This window comes from Marmota flaviventris, chromosome X (genome assembly GCF_047511675.1).
Source record: "Marmota flaviventris isolate mMarFla1 chromosome X, mMarFla1.hap1, whole genome shotgun sequence".
Classification (NCBI taxonomy): domain Eukaryota; kingdom Metazoa; phylum Chordata; class Mammalia; order Rodentia; family Sciuridae; genus Marmota; species Marmota flaviventris.
Window position 1 is genome coordinate 132574644 of NC_092518.1, and position 14476 is coordinate 132589119.

General features: G+C 45.4%; 1 protein-coding gene across 1 annotated transcript; it reads left to right on the top strand.

Moving 5' to 3' along the window:
- Positions 1–222: 222 nt before the first annotated feature.
- Positions 223–2477, top strand: LOC114107168 (paraneoplastic antigen Ma6E-like). The gene has a single exon (XM_027954514.2). The coding sequence runs from the start codon at positions 423–425 to the stop codon at positions 2475–2477; it is 2055 nt and encodes a 684-aa protein (XP_027810315.2). The 5' UTR covers positions 223–422.
- The last annotated feature ends 11999 nt before the right edge of the window (positions 2478–14476 follow it).

A 14476-nucleotide genomic window follows, 5' to 3' on the forward strand; every position in this document is an offset into this window, starting at 1 on the left:
ATAAGGGAGTCGCGAGAGGGTGTTGCCAGGTAGCAGGGATCAAGGATCCAGGATCGGAAACTCTAGATCCCGCGCTGGGAAAGAGGAGCGGAGAGCTCCTAGCTGCAGGGTTGCAGATGGTAATGGGAGGGGCTTCTGCTGTTAAGGTCGGATCAGCGGATGTCAGCCCAGGTGGAAGGGGTTCTCACTACAGTCATGAGACGTATAGTCAGGGACTCAGTCGCTGCATTGCAGGACCAGAATGGGGAATTCTGGCTGCGACACAGGGAAGGAAAGATGCTTTAGGCTATTGCTGGGGAGGGTGGTGGCAGGTCTCCAGTTGTCCCTGGGGTAGGGCTGTCTGGCACCCACATCCTTTTCTCCCCTTTCTCCTCACAGGCTGCAGCAGAGACTGCCACCCTCAGCTCACACCCTGTCGGATCATGCTCCCTCCCACCAGGTCCCCTGCTATGGCGCTGGCGATGCTGCAGGACTGGTGTCAGTGGATGGGCGTGAATGCACAATGCTCACTGCTCATCCTGGGCATCCCTGATGACTGCGAGGAAGATGAATTCCAGGAGGCTGTGCAGGCTGCCCTCTGGCCCCTGGGCAGGTACCGAGTGCTGGGCAAGGTCTTGAGGAAGGAGCTTGGGTCCAGGGTAGCCTTGATTGAATTCCGTGACACTTTAAACAGAAGTTTGATCCCCCGACAAATGCCAGGCAAGGGAGGACCCTGGACTGTGGTCTTCCTGCCCCCAGATTCTGATGCTGAATTACAAGAGAGACCCAATTTCACTGCACAGTCTCAGGGGCAAGAAGTGGCAGCAGCTGCAGGTGAGGTAGGAGCTTCAGGTGACAGAGTTGCTGCAAGTGAGGGAGGAGCTGTAGTTGAGGCAGAAGTACGTGAAATAGGAGTTGCAGATGAGGCAAGAGCATCAGATGAGGAGGGAGCTGCTGGTGACATGGGAGTTGCAGGTGTTCTAGGAGCTTTGGGTCTGGTAGGAGCTGCAGGTGAGGCAGGAGCTGCAGGTGACGGAGGAGTTGCAGGTGAGGCAGGAGATGCAGATGAGGCAGCAGCTGCACGTGAGGCAGCAGGTGAAGTAAGAGCTGTGCATGAGGCAAGAGTGTCAGATGAGGAGGGAGCTGCAGGGGACATGGGAGTTGCAGGAATTATAGGAGCTGTGGGTATGGCAGGAGCTGTAGGTGAGGGAGGAGCTGCAGGTGATGGAGGAGCTGCAGGTGATGGAGGAGCTGCAGGTGAGGCAGGAGCTGCAGGTGAGGGAGGAGCTGCAGGTGAGAGAAGAGCTGCAGGTGAAGCAGAGGAAGCAGGTGAAATAGGAGCTGCAGATGAAGCAAGAGAGTCAGATGAGGAGGGAGCTGCAGGTGATATGGGAGTTGCAGGTGTGATAGGAGCTGTAGGTATAGCAGGAGCTGCAGGCGAGGCAGGAGCTGCAGGCGAGGAACGAGTCTTGGATATGGCAGGAGGGACAGACGACGCGGGAGCCCGGACCCAGCAGTGGAGCCAGGCCCTGCAGCCTGTCCTGGAAAACATGGCCTATGAGGAGCTGAGAAGCTTTTCTGGGATCGAAGAGCCAGCCTGTGGGGAAGACTCCTTCGAGAGCTGGCTGGATCATGCCAACGACATGCTGTACCTGTGGCGCCACATATCTGAGAGGGAGAGGAGGAGGAGGCTGGTGGAGAGCTTGGGTGGGCCCGCCCTGGATCTCATGTGTGGGCTCCTGGAAGAACACCCAGACACTCCTGCACGGGACTGCCTGGCCGCGCTGGTGCAGGTGTTTGGGAACAAGGACACCCGGATGACTGCACGCCAGAAGTTCCTGGCTTGCTCTCAGCGGCCTCAGGAGACTCTCTTTGCCTACGTGATGCGCTTGGAAGGCCTGCTGCAGGTAGCCTTGGAGAAGGGGGCCATCCATCCGGCTATTGCTGACCAGCTGCGAGCCCAGCAGGTGCTGATGAGGGCCCGACCAAACCAGATGCTCCAGAACAACCTGAGGAGGATGCGTCTGGAGAGGAGGCCACCCGGCTTCCTGGGGCTTCTCCGGCTCATTAGGGAGACTGAGGCATGGGAGGCTGCCCTAGCTAGGAATGAGCAGGTGGAAGGTGAAGAGGGAGCTGAAGTTTACCAAGGAGATCTGGCTGCTGCCCAGGATGTGCAGGCCCATGGAGAGGCTACTGAGTCTGGCCCTGCCACCCATGACCGCTCCCACCCCTACGCAGGTAATGAAGATGCCAGTGCAGTTGCTCCTGAGCCTGAGCACCCTGCAGAAGATAATTCGGATTCTGATGATGCCATAGCATCCCCTGCCATTCAGAGAAGAGAAAATGCTCAGGTCCCTGCAGGCCTAGACCAGGCAGAACCCAATGAGGCACCAGGGGCCCCCACCCCAGGTCGGATGGGCAGGGTTTCTGATGCCAGTCCAGGAGGGCCTGGCTGGATGCCAGAGAGTCTGGCCCAGGAGGAAGAGCGGGAGGCCTAGGAGCCCTTGCTGGAGGTGTCAGGAAACGAGGATGGGGCTGGACAGACAGATTGGCCACCCTGAGTTCTCCTCAGGCAAATAGGTTCAGAAGACCTCTCCTCTCAGGCAGCAGAGCCTTGGAGGGAGGGGCAGGCCAGGCCAGGGCCTACCCTCACCCCAGATCAGGAACAGGGCCCAGGGAAGGGCTCACCCAGCCCAAACCAAGCCCCTGGATCCCCCCAGCTCCCCAAAGGGGCCCTGGCCACCACCACCACCAGACTTTTCCAGTGACCTCAATGACCATATTTGCCACCAGATGGAGCCAGGAGGGGTGCCCCTCCTCATGGAAGCCCCAACCCCAAAGCCTGCCAGTCTAGGGCTGCAGGCCTAGAAGTGGGGGGATGGGCTGAGGTCACCTGCCACCTGCACTGGACTGGGAGACGTCGGGGAAGAGAGTCCATCTCAAGGGTGCCAGCTGCCTGGCTCTCCCAGCAGGCAAAACCCCAACCCGATTCACCGTCCCCGGGACAGGGTGCTCCTGTCCCTGTCCCTGGAAGCCCGCCTTATCTGTAAGCCCCATAGTGACCCACCTCAGGCAAACGCCCACCCCCACGCTAGCCATCGTTCCTGTGCAAAGCCGTGAGGTGTGTGTCAGCCCCGGGCAGAGGACCGCGCCCTCGCGGCCGGCCACCTCCAGGCCCGGGCACGTGCCGTGAGCTTCCGGGCGAGCCAAGGCTCTGCTCGCTCCTGTCCAGTGTCGTGAGCTCAACCTCTGCTTTCTCGGTGTAGATCTAGGCCAGCTGCCTGCCGCTTGTTCTCGTGGAGATGTGTGTGTGTTCTTCTCTGAGCAGCTCCTCCCAGGAGGCCCTGAGCCCAGTCCCCAGGAGTCGGAGACGGGAGCCGGCGGGAAGGATGGACGGCGAGGGCGTGGTGGACGCTCACCCCCTCGGTGATCAAGACCGCGGCCTCCCCTCGGGCAGGAAGCACTGGACCTTAGATGGAGGGGGAGGGCCAGGGACTGTGCTTTGACGTTCCACCCCCGTTGTTCCTTGTGACTCAGTTTCCTTGGCTTGGGGGGGGGGTGTTCCCTGTTATGCTTTCCAGTGTCCTGTGACCCTTCTGTGCCAGCCACAGGGCAAGGGCCACCCCACAGCAAGTCAGCCCCTCAGGGGGCTCCCGGAATGGAAGTGAGTGTTCATTGCCAGAGGCCATTGTCCTGGCAAGAGGCACATCTGGGTCCTCAGAAAGGGAGGCTGTGGTGGGAGGGCCCCAGCGTGGAGACAGAGGAGGCTCCTCCTCTGCAGCCCCAGGAGGGGGGGCGGGCCGGCCTGTGGCCTCCAGTGGTCGTGAAGAGTCCCTTTAGGTGTTGTCATCCCTTCTCTTCAATGGTTTCTGTAAATGTTTCTCTTCAATAAATCTCATGGATGTTCCAGAGGACTCTCATGCTAAGGGCGACTGGGGTCAGGGAGTGTCCCTCTTCATTATGGTGGTAGTGTAAAGACACTGGACTGGTGCTCTAACCGGGGAGTGGTTTGGGGGTATGGTTCTGATATGATCTGCTAGGGCTGTGGGGTACCCTAACTATCAAAATGTTGTGACCAAGGGTGAGTGGCTTATTAAGTCCACGCAAAGATCCCTAGATGATCTGGCTAGATTGTCAGTATTCAGCATGTTGGTGGGTGACTGTAGTGGTTGCCGGGATCACCGTCCCTTATCCCATGGCTTTATAACAGTTTTAATAGTTTTTTAAGAACTATTTTTCGTTGTTGATGGAACTTTATTATTTATTTTCTTATATATGGTGCTGAGAATTGGATCCAGTGCCTCACACATGCTTGGCAATTTGTTTACCACACATCCACAACCCGAGCCCCCTCATGCCTTTATCAAATAAGTCGGTAAGACAGTGAATCTAGCATAGGGGACACATGGCAGGACTGCAGGTATATATTACAGATTGAATATACATATATATATGTATGTGTGTGTGTGACTTGGTGAAGAAGCATTCTTCTGGCAGGGCCTGCGGGCTTAGTGGTTCAGAAGGAGGGGCATCCCCAGACCTTCCGACTCCTGTTTGGCTGCCACGATTGAGGCTGGGTGGTACTAGGTACTGGGTTCTAAAGGGCACAGACCAGGTAGCGTTGCTAAACACCCTACAGGGCACAGTACAGCGCCCAAGCCCGCAACGCACAGAGCAGAATTATCCGGCCCAAACGTTAATACCGCTGAGCTTGACGACCCTGCTCTGGTGCGTCGTGGCGTCTTTGGGAACAGAACCTTAGGAGGAGTACAGAGGCCCGCTCAGGCTACCGACTCCCAGACCAGATCAGCGGACGCTGAAGCCGGGCGCCTGCGCGTGGGCGAACGGGCCTCTGGCGCCTGCGCCGCGTGGAGCGTGAAGCCGCAATAAGAGTGTGCCAGCGCATGCGCGCGCCGGGGCACCTCGGCGCTCGCGGTTGGGCAGCATAGGACCATGGCGAGTGCGCCTGCGCACGCCGCCATTTCCTGCAGCCGCCGGCCTGGAGCCGAGGTGGCCGCCGGGAAGCGCGCCCCTGGGCCGAGCGAAATGGCCGCCAGGGCGAGGCGGGCCTCGGCGGGACTGGTCCCGAGGCCGCTCCCTTGCTGGCCGCGAGGTGGCGTGCGAGGATCGCGGATGGGCCTGGTCGTCCGGCTGGGGCTGTGTCCGCCCTTCCCCCACCCCAAGGCACCGCGGGTAGAGGTGGCCTCAGCAGGCTGGTCTTGGGGTGGCCGCGTGTGCACGGCTGGGGGGCGCAGGGGACCGTCGCCTCCGGACATTGGACAGTGGGCTGCGGAGGGCAGGGGGCGGCGGGGCGGGGCGTCCGTCCAGCCACCAGAGCCCTGGGGCGGGGTCACCGGCTTGGGTACGCTGTGCCGCTCAGTGGTTAGCGTTGCCTGCGGGAGATTCAAACCAAGCAAGCCCGTGCCCCGCTGAGAGCTCTCACCCTAGTCTTTCTATGAACCTAGTAAGTTCCACAAAGCAATTTTGTAACTGCTTGAGAGGTTTGTTTTACTCCTCTAAAGACCTCAATTACGTAAACAATGAAATATATCTTGCCTTATTGGTGTGTGTATGTGTGTTGTCGTCAGTGTCACCATCCAAATCAGCTTTTGCATTGGGGTCTATTTGTCCTTGCAGGTGACTCCAACATTTAGGAAAACCATGGAGGAGCCTGTGAACCTGCACCATCCCACACACATATGTCCAGGAGAATAAGTTGAACCTTATAACAGGAGGCATAGCAGAGATTAGAACCACTCCTAAAGATATGGAAGATATAGGTATGGTGGTCATCATCTTCATTCAATTTACTACTCTCTGAGTTGCAGTAATCGGATTTATTTGGAAGAATGTACACTACCCACACTTCACTAGGTACTAATCCCAGGTGGAGATGCTGTTAGACATGGTATGATTTTTCTAGCACATTAATAAGGTCTTATGTACATTGCATACGGCCATTGTATTGAAGAAAATGTTCCTTTCCATTTCAACCAATCAAGCAAAGAAGATAGACATTTCAAAATCATGTGGAGAAAAATTTTTATTTGCACTTTGTCCCAGGTACATGTTAACTCTGCTGTTTTCTGTCATAGTTCAAAAAGATATTGATTATATTGATAACTCATAGATCATCACCCAGATCCAATACACTGATGCTGTGATTGCCAGGATAGATAAGAGGCAGCCAGCTCACTGGAGATCCTCGTAAGGTATACTGGCTCCAGAAGGTGTGAGAAAAACCTTAAGAATATCCAGGGACCTGCCACTTCAGTGAGGTTCTTAAGGGATCAGTAGTCAGACGCATGCCACCATCTGCATCAAAAAAAGTATATGACTTTCTAGATATAGCTTATGGTATGCTTCTGGGTCCTGGTAGAAATAACCATGACCATGGAATACCAAGTGACTGTGTGTATAGAACTTCTCATTATGAGCTAAGTCCTCTCAGCCCTATCAAATCACAGTCAGGAACCATTAGCAATCTATTACAGGAATGAGCTGGTGCATCTGAAATACAAACTGGGTGGGGAAAAGATATGAGTAAGCTGTGTGGGCACTAGCTCAGACCCCCATGTTACCCATCACAGTCACTTCAGTGCCCCTTCCTGAGGTCACAGCTTTGGCCATGTGATCTTATATAGCTACTTGAAGGAAGAGGAAAAGGCCTTAGTTTGGCTTATGGTGGAATTGTCTTGGTATCTGAGTATAATTTAAAATGGATAGCAGCTGCATTTCATTCATACCCACCCTAGGATGCCCCCAAAAGACAGAAAAAGAAGATCTTTCCAGTGGAGCTTTGAGTGGTATGCCTTGTTATTACTTCACGTGAAAAGAGAAGTGGTACAAGATAGGCATATACACAGATTCCTGCATATTGTCCAATGGCCCAGTGAAAGGCCTAGAAAGAAAAGGATAGGATAATTGGAGATAAGGAGGTGTGATGTAGAGGCAATATGGATGAACATATGAGAGTATATTAATGACCAGCAAAAGCATAAAGATGAACTGAACAGTAAAGCAGAAAATAATGACTCAACAAAGTTGACATTAGCTACTTTTCATTCATCATCCAGTGGAAATGCGCACATGAACAGGGTGGCTATAATATGAGAAATGGAGACTGATGGTGGGCTCAACAACATGGAATCCTCCTCAGAGAGGCCTTTGATGCTGCCACTGGCTCTGAATGTCCAATGTGCAACACAGATCAATGCTGAGACCCCCCGATATGACATCATTTCTCCAGCTTGAGTCTCTTTTCTCTTTCAGGAGGGCCATTCTTCTTTCTTACAAGAATGGAAATATATTCTGAGTATGAATTTTCCTTTCCTTCTGGCAGAGCTTCAGTTAGCTTCACTATTCAGGGGCTGCTAGAGTGTATAGTCTGTAAACATGAAATCTCACAAAAGATAGTATCCTATTAGGGGACACACTTTGTAGTGAAGGAGGTATGTAAGTGGGTCCATGAGCATTACATTATCTGGTGTCACACACCACATCGTCCAGAAGCTGCTAGTTTAGTAGAGTATGTGAATGGACTGCTGAAGGTTCAGCGGAAGCATAACCTTAGAGGCAGTATTCTGAAGGATGGGGTGTCATCATCCAGAATGCAACATATGCACTGAATCAGAGACCTCCAGGTGGCACTGGGTTCCCAGTGGGAAGAATATGTCTGGAAACCAAAGGATTGAGGTCACAGTGGCCTCACTTTCCATTATTCCCAGTGACTTACTCAGGGGGCAACTTTATGCTTCCCAATTCATCAGCTTTGGGCTTTGCAGAGGTTCTGGTCTCTAAAGAGAATTCCCTTTCACCAGGAGATACAGCCAGGGTTCCATTGTACCTATATCTGTGACTGCTGAATAGGCATTTCTGAAGTTCCTTGCGTATAGAGATCAGTAAGCAGAAAGTATCACTATTTTGGTAGGAGTAATAGACTCTTATCAAGGAAAAGAAAGAACTACTGTTGCAGTACAAATGGGAAAGAATATGTGGGAGGCCCAGATGATCTCCTTGGGTGACTCTTGATATTCTCTTGCCTGACTGTGGCTATGCATGTGTTATGTAGTAGTTAGTAAGGAGTTGTGGAATACAAACCAGTAACAGAGCAGGGTCACATCACAGGGTTTCTTTAAATTGCTTGTAATGAATAATTGAGTAATTTACAGGAAACCAACAGGTATGCTAACCCTGAGAATAAACAGGTAGAAACAAAGGGATCCAATTAAGAAATACCTCAAAAAGGAAACATCAATGGGGATAACTTTTTAGGATCTACTGGGATAATTGTAAAGTGAGGATTTATGGCCATAGGTTTCTCAATGTATATCAGAAGGGAAATTTCTTTACTAGGGGACTGTAGAACTACACATAGAGATTCAGACCTTGGGACTCTTCCTATAACAGAGGAATCGAAAGAGAACATGAAGGGGAAGCTTTTTATTTCCACTGTGAGTGGATTGTGAGCTAGACAAAAGGAGGGTAATGGTGGGTAGAGGTGATGGGATCCTTGACATTTTAGGGAGTACTCTAGAGAGAATGCTCAATCACAGGTCAATGGTTCTGGGAACCATATGAACAATCACTCATTTAATGACATTCTAGTTGTTGAAATGTATTGGTTAGCATAGTGGTACATAGGAAATCCAGGATGATGGGATGGTTATGCATGGAAGGATGTTGGCTACACAGGGGCAGAGACTGGCTGAAGATCAAGATGCTCTAAATGGCTTTGAAGGCTATCTGTATCTATGTGCATAACCCAGCAAAAGGGAGCAAGGTAGGCATAAATTACAGGCGCTCCTTAATGTGGTTATGTCCTAATAAACTTACAATGAATAGAAAATATCCAAAGTAACACTTAACTTATAGAATCCTAGCTTAGCAACATAATACACTATAAAGTATTCCCTCCCCCTGCACATATTGTAGGGCTGACTGGTAGCTGTACCTTGCTGCTGCTGCTGTGCAACTTTAGGAGGGAGGTATGTACTACACATTGCTAGCCCAAGAAAAGAGCCAAATCCAAAGTTCAAACTATGGGTTCTACTAAATGCCTATAACTATTCCACCATGGTAAATTTGAAAAATCACAAGTTGAACCATCCTTAACGTGGGAACAAATTTTATTCAATGTTATTTATAGATTGTTTAATACCATCTTTATCCATTTTATGAATTTGAAAGAAGCTAATTACTTATTATTATTATTATTATTAGTAGTAGTAGTAGTAATAATAATAATGATAATGATGATGCTCAAGATTCCCTTCCTACTTATGGATTTAGCAAAGTAACTTTCCCCAAACCTTTACATGACCTTAACAGTAGCCAAACACTTCCAAACATTTTTATTAGTGCATTATACTTATACATGATATTGTGGTTCATTTTGACATAATTCTACAAGCTTTAGATATAATTGGATATGATTCAGTTCCAAGTACTTCCCATTTTCCTTCCACCTCTCTTGCCTTGTTCCCTTTCCCTTATTCTACTGATCTTCTATTTATTTGCAGCTTTTAATTAGTGCTTTCTAGAGATACATAAAGGTAAAATTCATTGTAGAATATTTATATATACACAGAGAGAGTTTCATCAGATTCATTTCACCATTCTTCTTTCCTGTTCGTCCTCTCCCCGACTCAATCTACTTCCTGTACTCCAATAATTTCTCTTCTATTTTTTATTTTACTTTTAAAAAAATTATTAATTTGTTCTAATCAGTTATACATGACAGCAGAGTACTCTTTGATTCATTGTACACAAATAGAGCACAATTTTTCACTTCTCTGGTTGTACACAAAGTAGGTTCACACCATTTGTGCAATCATACATGTACCTAGGGTAATTATGTCCATCTCATTCCACTATATTTCATATCTCCATGCCCTCCCCCCTTCCCTCCCTCCCCTTTGCCCAATCAAAAGTTTCTCCACTCATCCCATGCACCCCTCCCATTATAGATTAGCATCCACTTACCAGAGAAAATTCAGCCTTCGGTTTTTTAGGATTGGCTAACTTCACTTAGCATGATATTCTCCAACTTCAACCATTTACCTGAAATGCCATAATTTATTCTCTTTTATTTCTGAGTAATATTCCATTGTGTATATACACCACAGTTTCTTTATCCATTCATCTATTGAAAGACATCTAGGTTGGTTCCACAGTTTACCTATTGTGACTTGTGCTGCTATAAACATTGATGTGGCTGTGTCCCTGTGGTATGCTGATTTTAAGTCCTTTGGGTATAGACCAAGGAGCAGGATAACTAGGTCAAATGGTGGTTCCATTCCAAGTTTTCCAAGGACTCTCCATACTGCTTTCCATATTGGTTACACCAATTTGCAGTCCCACCAGCAGTGTATGCATGTGCCTTTTTCCCCACATCCTCACCAACACTTACTGTTGTTTGTATTCTTGATAACTGCCATGCTGACTGAAGTGAGATAAAATCTTAGAGTAGTTTTGATTTGCATTTCTCTAATTACTAGAGATGTCGAACATTTTTTTTTCATATATTTATTGATCAATTGTATATCATCTTCTGAGAAGTGTCTGTTCAGTTTGTTAGCCCATTTATTGATTGGGTTGTTTGTTTTTCTGGTGTTAAGGTTCTTTTTTTTTTTTTTTTTTTTTTAGTTTTTTTAGTTCTTTATATATCCTGGAGATTAGTGCTCTATCTGACATGTGTGTGGCAAAAATTCACTCCCCAAATGTAGGCTCTCTCTTGACCTCATGGATTGTTTCTTTTGCTGAGAAGACACTTTTTAGTTTGAATCCATCCCACTTATTAATTCTTGATTTTATTTCTTATGCTTTAGGAGTCTTGTTAAGGAAGTCAGGGCCTAATCTGACGTGATGAAGATTTCGGCCTACTTTTTCCTCTATTAGATGCAGGGTCTCTGGTCTAAGTCCTAGGTCCTTGATCCACTTTGAGTTTTTTTTTTTTTATATTTTTTAGTTATAGATGTATGCAATATCTTTATTTTGTTTATTTATTTTTATGTGGTTTTGAGGATCGAACCCAGTGCCTCACATGTACAAGGCACGTGCTCTGCCACTGAGCTGCAACCCCAGGCCTTCAGTTGAGTTTTGTCCATGGTGTGAGACAGGGGTTTAGTTTCATTTTGCTGCATATGGATTTCCAGTTCTCCTAGCACCATTTGTTGAAGAGGTTATCTTTTCTCCAATGTATGTTTTTGGCTCCTTTGTCTAGTATGAGATAACTGTATTTACGTGGGTTTTTCTCTGTACCATTAGTCTACATATCTATTTTGGTGCCAATATCATGCCATTTTTGTTACTATACTTTGTAGTATATTTTGAGTTCTGGTACTATGATGCCTCCTGCATCACTTTTCTTGCTAGGGATTGCTTTGGTTATTCTTGGTCTCTTATTTTTCCAAATGAATTTCATGATTGCTTTTTCCATTTCTCTAAGGAATAACATTGGGACTTTAATTGGAATCGCATTGAATCTTCTATTTTTATGGGATTCTCCGAACCCTACCCCCTTTCTCCTTATTTTGCTCTAGATTCCACTTATGAGAGAAAACATTTGAATCTTGACTTTCTGCATCTGACTTAATTCATTTAGCATGATGTGCTCCATTTTCATGTATTTATGAGCAAATGTCATAATTTTATTCTTGTTTAAGGCCAAGTAAATCTCCATTGAGTATATATACACTACATTTTCTTTATCCATTCATGACTTGACAGGCACCTGGGCTGATTCCAAAACTTGGCTATTATGAATTGTGCTGCTATAAACATTGATGTGGCTGTATCACTATAGTATGCTGAGTTTAGTTCTTTTGGATAAATACCAGGGATAAATACCAGGATAAATACCAGGGAGTGGGATAGTTTTTGGGCACCCTCCACACTGCTTTCCAAAGCAGCTGTATTAATTTTCAGTCCCACTGACAATATATGAGCGAGCCTTTCCCCCCACATTCTCATCAGCATTTATTATTATTTGTATTCTTGTATTCTTGATAATTGCCATTCTGATTGTAGTGAATGAAGTCTCAATGTAAATTTGATTTGCATTTCCCTGATTGCTAGAGATGTTGACCATTTTTTTCACATTTACTGGCCATTTGTATTTCCTTTAAGAAGTGTCTGTTCAGTTCTTTTGCCCATTTATTAATTGAGTTTTTTTGTGTTAAGTTTTATGAGTTATTTATATATTCTGAATATTAATACCCTGTCTGAGTAGTGGCTGATAAAGATCTTCTCCCATTCTGTAAGCTCTTTCTTCATGTTCTTGTTATCTTTTCTGTGCAGAAGTTTTTAATTCGATGCTCTCCAACTATTGATTCTTGGTTTTATTTCTTGAACTTTAGGAGTATTGTTAAGGAAGTCAATATATGTGCCAATATGTTGGAGTGTTTAGCTTACATTTTCCTCTAGCAGTTGCAGAGTGTCTGGTCTAATTTCTAGGTCTTTGGTTCACTTGAGTTAACTTTTTTGCATGGTGACAAAGCAAGATTTAGTTTCTTTCACACACACACACACACACACACACACACACACATACACACATACACTCATGTATATATATACAAAGTTTTTCCAGCACCAAATGGTTATACACCACAAAATGTGGTGTTTAAAAGGTTATCTTTTCTCCAACGTATGGTTTTGGAAGTATCAGATACTTTGTCAAGTAGCAGATGACTCTATCTTTGTGGATTTGTCTCTATGTTTTCAATTCTATTCCTTTGGTCTTCATGTCTGTTTTGATGCCAATTCCATACTGTATTTGTTACTATAGCTCTGTGGTATAATTTGAAATCTGGTATTGTGTTGCCTCCAGTATTACTCTTCTTGTTCAGTATTGCTTTGGCTATTCTGGGTGGGTGTCTTTTTCTTCCAAATGAATTTTAGGACTGTTTTTAAAATAACACTTTTAGTTTGTTTTTAAAATATTTTAAAATGCAGTACTGAGAATCAAACCCAGTGCCTCACACATGCTAGGCAAGGGCTTTACCACTGAACTACAACTCCAGCCCTAGAACTGATCTTTATCTAGTTCTGTGAAGAATAACATTGATATTTTTTATGGGGACTACATTGAATCTGTATAATGCTTTTGGTAGTATAGCCATTTTGACAGTATCAAGTCTGCCTATCCAAGAACATGGGAGGTCTTCCTAACTTCTGAGGTATTTTTCAATGCCTTTCTCTAGTGTCATGGTAGAGGTCTTTGCCTCCTTAGTTAGATTTATTCCCAAGTATTTTATTTTATATTTATTTTATTTTATTGTGAATAGGGCATTTTTTCTGTTTTCTTCTTCAGCAAAATCACTGTTGGAGTATAGAAAAGCTATTGATTTGTGTGAATGTTGATCTTTTATTATACTACTTTGCTGAACTTATTTGACAGCTCTAGACTTTTTATTTTAGAGTTTTTGGGTATTCTAGCTATAGAATCATGTCATCAGAGATTTGTGACTTCTTCTTTTCCGATTTGTATTACTTTACCTTCCTTCCCTTGCCTGATTGCACTGGTTAGAGTTTCACGACTATATTGAGTAGGGTGGTGAAAGTGTACATCCATGTCTTATTACCAATTTTAGAGAGAATGCTTTTAGTTTTTCTCCACCTCAATGAGATGTTGACTTTGAGTTTTTCATATATGGTCTTTATAATGATGATATAAATTCTTCTATCCCTAATTTCTCAAATGTTTTTTAAACATGAATGAGTACTGGATTTTATTAAAGCCCTTTCTGCATCTATTTAAAGGATATGATTCTTGTCCTTAATTCTGTTTGATGAATTACATTTATTGATTCACATATGTTTAACCAATCTTGCATCCCTGGAATGAAACCCACTTGATCATGGGTATTATCTTCTTGATGTTTTTATGAATGTGGTTTGTTAGTATTTTATTAAGGATTTTTGCATCCATGTTCATCAGTGCTATAAACTTTCCTCTTAGAACTGCCTTCATACTGTCCCAGAGATTTTGGTATGTTGTATCTCTATTCTCATTTGTTTCTAAGAAATTTTTTCTCCCCTGATTTATTCTATGTTCCATTTCTCATTCAAAAGTGCATTATTTCATCTGCAGGTATCAAAATGGTTTCTGTTTTTTATCTTGCTGTTGATTTCTGATTTCATTCCATTATGATAGGACAAGATGTAAGGAATTATCTCTATCTTTTTGTATTTGATAAAAATTTGCTTTGTGCCCTAAAATATTATCTATTTTAGATAATGTTCAATGTGTTGCTAGAAGAAAGTGAATTTAGTTGTCAATGGATGAAATACTCTATAGATGTTTGTTAGGTCGATTTGACTAATAGTATTTTTTTTTTGTTCTGAATAGTCTAATGGTGAGAAGGGTATGTTATAATCACCCAGTATTATTTTATTGTGGTCTATTTAATTCTTAATATTGAGAATCATTTGATTTATGTACAAAGATGCAACATTGTTTGGGGCATAAATATTTACTATCATTTTATCTTGT

What these genes read in the sequence shown, in the direction of transcription:
- LOC114107168 (XM_027954514.2), top strand. Translation starts at nt 423, where the DNA reads ATGCTCCCTCCCACCAGGTCCCCTGCTATGGCGCTGGCGATGCTGCAG.